The 10,189-nt window shown below is 32.6% G+C and overlaps 1 protein-coding gene and 1 non-coding gene across 2 annotated transcripts; both read left to right on the top strand.

Annotated features, from left to right (window-relative positions):
* Positions 1-1,588: 1,588 nt before the first annotated feature.
* Positions 1,589-4,093, top strand: LOC115980625 (probable xyloglucan endotransglucosylase/hydrolase protein 32). The gene is made up of 4 exons (XM_031102857.1): positions 1,589-2,472; positions 2,610-2,710; positions 2,818-3,035; positions 3,451-4,093. Exons 1-4 carry the CDS (start codon positions 2,250-2,252, stop codon positions 3,809-3,811), a joined length of 903 nt encoding a protein of 300 aa, XP_030958717.1. The 5' UTR covers positions 1,589-2,249; the 3' UTR covers positions 3,812-4,093.
* Positions 4,094-8,031: 3,938 nt separating this feature from the next.
* On the top strand, positions 8,032-8,120 carry TRNAY-GUA. Its single transcript is given in 2 exon segments — positions 8,032-8,068; positions 8,085-8,120. It is a non-coding gene; the product is annotated as a tRNA-Tyr (tRNA).
* The last annotated feature ends 2,069 nt before the right edge of the window (positions 8,121-10,189 follow it).

The following is a 10,189-nucleotide window of genomic DNA, read 5'->3' as shown; positions in this document are numbered from 1 at the left end:
TTGTTGTACTATTGAAGACCATGAAACCAAGTTTTTGAAATTATTTTAGAGGTCTTACACTTGTTTTTTTGACATCCACTTTTAAAATGTGGACATTCTCTCGTCAATTGTGAATATTAATTTAAAATAAGTGACGTAAATGATTGTAAGAAGATATTTTCTCCGACATATAAAGTATAGTTCTAAGTAAAGTGGTCACAAGACAACACCCAGCAGCAAAACAAAGAGAGGCACTCCATTTCTTTTTGAATCTTTAATAGACATGGCTTTCACTATTTTACCTGTACGAAAGAATGGATTGCCCCTTTCTTCTTTTCCTTTTTTCATTTATCACTTCCCCAATTTGTAATAACTTTTCACAATTTAAACATAATTTTTCCTCATATTATATTTATAAATTTTAAATCAAATATGTCTTTATATCTATGTTCTTCTCAAACTACGAGTGTCATTTTTTATGTATTCCAAGTATGTATTCTATTTCAGTAAATATGGCTTATCAATTCATAAACTTAAAAGTAATTTTGATGGTGACCGATTTCAAACTTATGTGACATCCATTTGGGAGAATTGGCTTGTGACATGGGTCGTCTTGTCAATAAGCGGTTACCATTTGTTGTTTCAAACTTTCAATGTGCATCTCCTTCCCCCAAAAAAAAAATTGACTCTACCATTGCACATGGATATGTGAATGAAGACCAGAGAGAGACACTTGAAATGTGCTTATAGAATTATGGTTAAATTATTAAATACATCATTTTCAAACAATTTAAGTATTTAGGATAATTGGTAATCTGTTATGCTCAAAGTTGAAAAAGATGATAAAAGTGGATTAGAAGTGACAACAAGAAAAGCAATGGACAAAGAAGTCAGGTTCAACCGTTCAAGAAAGAAAATTCTATACATGCATTTAGAATTATATGTAGGTTTGACATGTCTTGGAGCCTGATACTAACTCATCCTGTTTACCATCACATCCAATATAGTTTATTCAGTTTTTTCCTAATCACATATTTCATTAGCTCCATTTATTATGGTAATTTGAAGGTGTGAATGAGTTTTTTTTTTTTTTTTTTAGCTATTCTAGATAAGAGCAAACTCAAGATTCGGTTCTACTTAATAACATAAAGTCCTTACTTGACAGAAACCGCTTGGAACAATAGTAAATGGTAAAAGTGGCTAAGAGCTGATCACTAAAAGTCTTCTTCATGGCAAGTTGAAGAAAAGAGTGTTGTCTACTTCTACTTGACATCGAATAATTTTTTTTATTTTTCTTAATAAGGCCCCCACCAAATATTAAATTCACATAATTTGGAACTTAAATCTGCTTTATCTAACAAAAAATCTTATCTGCCATCTCATTCAAATAATTCATTTAAGAATCATTTAGATGATCGCAAAAAATTATGAAAATTGCTTTAACAAAAGACCAAATATATTTGATAGTGGCTTCTCTTGTTGAAATTATGAAAAACTTTGCTTTAACGAAAGACCAAATTCTGATTGTTACACACACTAACCAAAATCCATGAGAAAATCTGCCAAGCACAACAAATTTAGAGGTCCTCATAGGTCACAACTTATGACTACATGATACATTTCACAAAAAGGAGCCTTTGGTCCTCACTACGTACTCCCCTTTTAGAGAAAACTTTTTATCCCAATGATACAGTAAGTCAGTATCATATGACACTTTATATATACTTTGAAAGGCTTGGAGATAAACATATGGCCAATAAGAGAGAGCTTGGAGATAAATGACTTTCCATTCTTTTCACCCTTATCCCATGTCAGTGTTTTCTGTTATGACCCTTATGATTTGATAAGGCTTACAAAACTATGCAGATATAGATCTAGTGCTAGCTATCTTAGTCATCTCTGTCAGCATTAATCTAATCAGTGTCATGTAAAAGATGCCCACTAAACAAATCCTTCTCCTAACATCTTCATCTTTGCTTTCCCAAGTGAGCAACCATAACTGACAAGTTTTCACAAAAGAAGGTAGTTTTCTCACTATAAGGAATGAAAAGAGAGTAGCACATTCAACAAGTTGCACAATTTTTGTATACACACTTTGTCCACATGAATAACTCCCCCATCAACTAACTTATCACCTTACCTGCAATGTGGGGCCTTTAATCTCTCTATATATACCAACTGCAAAGCCACACTCTTCCATACACACCACCTACTTCCCAATTCAGTGTCCCACCCTGCATTTAAGCAGAGTGACTCCAATATTTGCTACAATGCCATCTTATTCCATCTTCCTCTTCATGGCTCCTCTTTTGTACCTCATTCTCTCTTTGATGATTGCTTCAATCAGTGCTCAGGGTCCACCCTCACCAGGCTACAGCCCAAGTTCCAAAATTAACTCCATAACCTTTGATCAAGGCTTTAGGAACCGCTGGGGTCTTCAGCATCAGAAAGTAGACCAGGACACATTAACAATCTGGCTTGATAGTAGCTCAGGTCTTATAATTAGTCCTCAATTGTTGTCCCATTTGTTCTTTATGCAGCCCTTAATGCTTCTTTATTGTCTAATTGGTTTTGTCTTAGTTTTATTGTCTCAATTATAAGCTCACTTACATATTCTTTATTAAATATAGGAAGTGGGTTCAAGTCATTACAAACATATCGATCAGGGTACTTTGGTGCAGCCATCAAGCTCCAATCCGGTTATACTGCAGGAGTCATTACATCACTCTATGTGAGCATTACATTAAATTACATAATTTACATTTCATTAGCTTAGTTTTAAAGATTAATTCTTTATGGACATTAACTCTTTGTTGTTCCTCAATTGGTGGATGTTAGCTTTCGAACAATGAAGACTACCCTGGGAACCATGATGAAATCGACATTGAGTTCCTTGGAACTACACCAGATAAGCCATATACTTTGCAGACGAATGTATATGTCAAAGGAAGTGGAGATGGAAATATTATTGGAAGAGAGTTGAGGTTTCATCTCTGGTTTGATCCTACACAAGATTATCACAACTATGCTATAGTGTGGAATCCTAGTGAGATAATGTAATATTAGCACTTTCTTTTCCCCTTGTGCTAGAATAGTAACAATTTCACATACTAAAAAATTATACCATAATATAAGGCGTTATGGATTTTTCTACAGTTATTAATCATGCATGCATATTTCAACACAAGATTAATGATGTATATTTCCTTTTTTTAAAAGGTAACGATACTTTCACGTCCACTCTTATGTTTTAAATCTGGACATTTTCTTTTCACTTTTTTGAAAAATGTATATCAAAGTATCAATTTTGGAAATTGTGTAAAATAATAGATGCAAAATGAGTGTAACGGTTATTTTCCTTTTAATATATGCATGTGTCTTTCATGAAAGAGATGTATGTATTCTTTTTTTTTCTTTTCTATTTTTTGCATATATTTTCAGCTAACATTAATTTGTCTTTATGATTTACAGTTTCCTAGTGGATGATGTGCCAATTAGGAGGTATCCAAGAAAAAGTGATGCTACATTTCCATTAAGGCCAATGTATTTGTACGGTTCAATTTGGGATGCATCACCCTGGGCAACTGAGGATGGAAAATACAAAGCTGATTATCAGTACCAACCCTTCATTGGTAAATACACAAATTTCAAACTAGGCGGCTGCACTGCCAATGGACCCGCCTCATGCCGCCCGCCCTCTGCCTCGCCATCTAGTTCCAGCGGCCTAAGCGGACAGCAATACTCGGCCATGGAATGGGTCCAGAAAAATTATTTGGTTTACAACTACTGTCATGATCCAAAAAGAGACCACACCCTTATACCTGAGTGTTAGGGAACTAAGAATTGGATCTTTTTCAAATGAAGATGATCCTTTTTCAAGTACTAGAGTGTCAGTGTGTGACTAAATTAATTTTTTATCTTTTTAAGTATGTTACAATTTGTGAACACACAGTTATTTCAATTGTCAAAAGCTTGTTTAGGGGGGTCCTTGAGATGGGTCCAACTTACTAAAAGAGTAGTTGAGCGTCCAAGCCCCCCAAGATTTGCAGTGTATTATTGTTTATGTTGTACTATTGATTTGGTTGTATTATTGTTGGAATAAATTATTTTGTGATGAGTGCTTTATAAAGAAATATATAGATATGTTTGACTTGATATAGGGAGTGATGGGTGTTTGATTGTTTGCATTTGGTTTGCCTTCACAGCATGAAAACTATAGAGCAATTTTGCAGCTAGCTCGCTCGTGAATTTCATTGTCTTTACCTATGTTGGAATTTGGTCGCTCACATGTGAACTAGGATTGGACCACAAAATCATTCTTTGTTCCTCACCTGTGAGCAATCCAAATAGCACTTCACATTGGATCCTAGGAATTCCGAGGCTTCAACAAAGGTAATGTGACAGGGCTTAATAGTATCGAGGTAGGTTTCAAATTACAACCAAAACAAAGAAAAAGATTGAGTAGGCATATCATTTTTAGGAAGGTTTGATTTATTATATACCTAAAAATCTAAAGATTTATTGTTGAAATTGAAAGTATAAGTGTATAACAATCACATACCTGTCAAAATCGAAAGGTAATATTTATAAAGATTAATCTTTATTTTATAATATTAGTAAATTTTATATGCTCCAAGTAATTCATGAATTTAGTCTGCAATATATATTAAAAAAAAAATCGATAGAAATGAAGAATTCACTGACTAAACAGAAACAAAAGTCTCATGACAACGCATGTAATCATAGGTCGAAATAAAACACATTTAAATGTTCACAAGAGGATAGTGAAAATAAACAATACCAATTCTAGCTAAGGCATCTACACACCTATTCACTTTCCTATAGTGTTGAGTTTTGCCGCATTGGCCCCAACTAAAAAATTCGGATCCTATAACACTAAAATCCATCTGCCAATGGCATATACTGCTCTTATTAAATCTTAGGCCAACCCCCACGTTTAAAAAAAATAATACTCTTAAGCCTACCTACTGGCTAGAAATAGCAATATATATATATATATGTGTGTGTGTGCTTCCTCATAAGGCATATATTTACTGGAAAATTCTTAGGTAGTCCTGGAGTATAGTGAGAGGAGGGAGCATCATTCTCCGTGCTCCGAAAGTACCTAAGAATTACTCATATTTACTTTTATATAATCTGTGAAAGCGTGTTCTAAGATAGTAAATTTTCAATTGTAACTTTCAGGGCATGAGCTAAATGCAGTTTCCATATCTCACACGCAATTCTGAAGTAGGGCTTAAACATAGACTTCAAAGAAAGCTCTACTAGAACTAGCTTTTATTACTTCTAAAAATAGCCGTAATTACTAATTACCACTTAGAGAAACACCTCATATATGAACTTTTTAGAGTGTGTGGCAAATCATAGATTTAAGTTATTCTGCTTCTCTTTCTCAACCAAAAAAAAAAAAAAAAAAAGGTTAGTCTGCCTCTGAATCAATCTTAAAATAAAAACTATAGCTTAACTTTGAAAAAGTTTTAGTTTGTCTACAATTTGTTTAAATAATTCATAATAGAGTTTTAGTCTTTTTATTAAACATGTAACGCTAATTATCAAAATAAAAATGATAAATTGAGAATCAGGTATATATTTTACATAATTTGATGAACACAATTTAAAATTGATCATAGTGTCTATGGTTTACTTCTTCATCTTCTTTTTTCTTTTTTCTTTTTTCTTTTTTTTTTTTGTTCTTTTCTGTGATTAGAAATATTTATTTAATTAAATAATCTCACCCCCTACCAACTTGGGGTCCGCTTGAACCTGTCCCCTCAACCCTCCAAGCCTTATAGCTTGGGGAAGTACCAACTTGCCCAACATGGGTGGTGTCTATGGTTTACTTAATTTTGTGATTTGCCAAATATTATGTTAAACAGGTCCTTTTTTTTTTTTTTTTTTTGGTTCAAGCCGTGATTGTTGACTTTCTCCCATAAACAGTGCACTGACGGGACCCACAAACTCCACTTTTTAGCAATTTTTCATTAAAAATGGATCTCACGGTATTATTCACACATTTAAAAATTATTTTGCTACAATGTTTTCAATTTTCAGCTGTATCCAAACAGACTCTAGATATCTTTTATATGTCAATTTTTAAATACATAATTAAAAATTTATTTATTATATTATTCATGAAACATCAATTACATTACCTTCATTGTTAAGTCATTTGTAAGTTTTCTAAAATAAAATTGATAATAACTTTAACATTCTCTAAGAAAAAAAGAGCTACATGAAACTCCAGTCTAATATAATGACAGATTTTGTGAGACAAATTTCGCATACAAATAGTAACACTAGATCACATTGGATGCTCGGTTTATGCGTTTTGTTTTCACCAGAACAAAACTAAAGCACCGCGTGAATCGAAAACCCTGAAATGTCGTGCACTAAGGGCCATGTAGGGTATCTATAGGATTCACACTTTCACAGTATAGTCCAAAAAAATATAAGTTGTACATGGCACAAGATTAGATAGTATATCTACTACCTGTTATTTCAATTGCTCTTTTTTCCTCCCTAGAATTTCAATCCGAAACCTGTGAATGATCAGAATATTTTAGTTTGTCCAATTCCTCATCCAAATATCCAATCAGAGCATACTATAACAAGGTATGAAAATTAGGGATTCAAGAAGCTGTTGGCATGGAAGGATTAGCTATGAATAGTTTTGCAACTTTGTAGTTTAAATCAATAAAATAACATCCTTGTTTTTGTACTATACATTGATTGATTGAGATAGAAGTAGTACTTTTATGATACCATATGAGTCATGATCATATAGTAGTACTTTTATGGCTGCCATGTTAGACTTTTCAAGGGTCACGGACCAAGGAAAATATGCTAGCCAATAGATCCTCTAAAATGTGCTTAGAAGTTTAATTTGAACGAACTCCTTTGTTTTCTTACACTTTAGATGGACCTTTATGCACTTGCCTGAAAAAAGAGATAGTCATTACTACTTTTTCCAGAAATCTAGATGAAGCTATCAAAAATGCATGCATATCCAATTTTTCTTCTAGAGAAAGACAGGATCATCAAGAAAATGAAATAAATATGTCATATTGATAAGTCACTGGATGCCAAACAAAAGATGAATATTTAGCCATCAATGCAAAGCAAAATTAGGCAGGATATGCCTAAGTAAATAGTTATGATTAAGCGTATATGACCTTCATTCCAACTTTATTATTCTCTAATATTATTAAAATATTATGAAGCTTTTATGACTAAATGTTTGATTTTTCTCAAGCTAATCTCTACCTTTTCTTGCGAAAATAAATTAGTACAATTTTCTGACTTAGATAATCTTCAACGTTTCCCACAACATTTGAAATTAGGGAAACATAGCTTTTAAGTGAGGGACCATGCATCAGAACTGTTTAAGATCAGGAAAAGACATCACTAAGAGAATAAATTTATGAAATCCTAAAATGTCCAGGAACAAACAAATGTTTTGGTAAATTAAGAATGCCACAAGATAATTGTTTGCTTTAATGTGATATGAAAATAACATACTGATGAAAATTCAAAGACTCTATGGATCATCCATACTGGCCCATGAGATGTTTTAACATTTCTTCAATTTCGAGGCCCATCTTGACATTTAGCTTGTTTGTATGCTTAGAAGATTTCCCAAAACAATTCTCATAACTGCAAGCCTATTACTTAACAAGAACTACAAAGCCGATAAAAGTTTTTCTCAAACAAAGCCCATGATTGTTATTTGGAGAACATGTTTTTAAACTTTTCCAATGAAAACAGAAAACCAAAAATATTGTTTGTCAATCTTAAAAAAAAAAAAAATTAATAAAAAAATTAATAAAAAATATGCATATTATTAGAATTTTATATAATGCACACATTAGTTGTACAGGACATGTTTTAAAATTTATTATAATATTTTTGCAAATGAACGATCTCAATCGCTCCATACTGTTTGGCGCTTGGAAGTTGGAAGAAATTAGAAAATTAAGAAATCGTTGAATAAATTAGCTATATATATTATTTTATTTATAGCAATTATCAAATCCGACCTTAGCTCAGTTGGTAGAGCGGAGGACTGTAGTTGGCAATAACAGCTGATCCTTAGGTCACTGGTTCGAATCCGGTAGGTCGGACAATTTTTTTCCTTTTTCTTTTTTCCCCCACTTTCATTATTCACTCAGAGCCATTGGTGTTTCGTGCAAATATCATCTTTAGCCCTGATTGTTAAATCTTACAACAAGTCCAAATGCGAACCAAATTTGTAAAAAATAGTGAAAGTGATTCAAGAGAATTGGAAGTCTGAAAAGGTCAAAAAAAAGAGTTGGTGAAATTCTGTGTGGGGACCCACACAAAATCAATCAACTTTACTATACCCCCAAACATTTTGGTCAAGCTTTCAGAGGCTTTCCCCCAACCTTTTTTTAACAAGTCATCCTGATGACCACGTCAAGAGAATTATGATGAGTGATGGAATCAGAGATCCATTCAACTACTCATGCTTTTCCACTTGTTTTTTTTTTGTTATGTTCGAATTTTCATGTCTCTTTCTTGTGACCCTCCCAAGAAAAATGTGGTGCTTAATATAAAAATATAATATCGTACTGCCCAACCTAGCTACTATATATGGATTATTTTATTTGTTTACCTCCCTAATATATGCATTGTGGATTAATAAAGGAACTCTCTTTTGAAGCACATGATTGGTGATGCAAAAATCCTTACGGAAATCCTTTAGAAACGTTTTTTTTTTCCATGTATGTTAATAAGGCAATTATGTAGGTTATACTCTTGTTAGATATGCTAAACATGTTACAAGTTCTTCTATGTAGATAGAGAATCAATGTTACTCTAAATCTTAACATTATAATTTTAGTCGATATGATTGCATTTTCTCTCATTCTCAAAATAAAATTGATGATACACGAAAATCAGTAGACTAGAATGTTTCGAGCTATGATGATGACTTTTTGATCCTGAAAAGAAAAGAAAGAACTGTCAAGGATGATCGGTATAACCAGGCCAAGAACCCTCCGACGGTTAAATCAGTTTTCTCTCTAGAATACAAGGAATGGAAAATAGTGAATAGTTGGACTTACCTTGTGTGAATAAGACATGTTCTTTTTATAGAAAGTTAGAAATAGGTCTACTTGTTCAGATCCACCACAATAATGGGTGATGTGAGTGGTTAATGGAGGAAATGGGAAACGTGGAGCGGATTATGGGGAATTCTTCCCATGTTTTAGGAGTAGTGCATCATGGTATGATTACATGGAGTCTTATGAGAAGTTTTCTTGTAGAATTCACTATCTTCTGGTCGTCCATACCCTTGTGTCAGTCTTGGACGACCATCATGAGATTGAATGGTCTTGTTATTAATGGACAAGTATCAGTCATATACATGATGCCATTGTTGGGCCTCTCTCCTTTTAAGGTTTTCTAGGTGCAATCAAGCTATGGACATGGTTTGATTGTCTAGATGACCACTATAGACGAATCTTGTAAACTTGAGCCGCCATCAAAAAAAATAATAATAATAATGTAATTAAACCTCCCATATATATTGCTTTCAAAAAAAAAAAAAAAAAAAAAAAAAAAAAAAAAAAAAAACCACCTATATATTATAAAAGAAACATGGATACTAAATATAAAAAAGTAGTGTTCAAATAAAGTTACTTTACACTACTCTTATAAAAAATATTATGCCCTGTTCGTTTCAATAAATAAAAAATTATGTAAAGATGATTTTCTACATTTTTCTATACTTGAGAGTGTGAAAAAATAAGTCAAAGGAAAACTATGTCTTAATTGAGTTCAGCTTACCTTCAGTAGCAATTTAACTTAAGACATTGTCACTTCATCCACTTTCTTAACAAGCGATAGAGATTTAAGTGTTACACACCTGGTCATTTATTCTTGGTTTGAAACTAACGAGGTGTGTTAAGCTTAAATCTCTACCACGGGTTAAGAAAGTAAGTGAAGTGGTAGGTGTGTTAAGCGTAAATCTCAACTACTGGTTAAGAAAGTAAATGAAGTGGCAGTGTCCTATTAAAATAAAGGGTCATATTAATGGGTGTCCATTGTTATTTTAGGAAAGTTTTAACACCACTTTCATGAAAAATATAAAAAGTCATTAAAAAAATAATTACTTTATCATTTTTCCATAAAATATTTTTAAAATTATTTTCTAAATTATTACTCTTAG

The sequence above is a fragment of the Quercus lobata genome, chromosome 1 (assembly GCF_001633185.2).
Source record: "Quercus lobata isolate SW786 chromosome 1, ValleyOak3.0 Primary Assembly, whole genome shotgun sequence".
Taxonomy (NCBI): domain Eukaryota; kingdom Viridiplantae; phylum Streptophyta; class Magnoliopsida; order Fagales; family Fagaceae; genus Quercus; species Quercus lobata.
This window is presented reverse-complemented; position numbering and strand designations above follow the sequence as displayed.

What these genes read in the sequence shown, in the direction of transcription:
- LOC115980625 (XM_031102857.1), top strand. Translation starts at nt 2,250, where the DNA reads ATGCCATCTTATTCCATCTTCCTCTTCATGGCTCCTCTTTTGTACCTC. An exon ending in GAGTCATTACATCACTCTAT is followed by an intron (nt 2,711 to 2,817) that starts GTGAGCATTACA and finishes GGTGGATGTTAG; the next exon opens with CTTTCGAACAATGAAGACTA. An exon ending in TGGAATCCTAGTGAGATAAT is followed by an intron (nt 3,036 to 3,450) that starts GTAATATTAGCA and finishes TATGATTTACAG; the next exon opens with TTTCCTAGTGGATGATGTGC.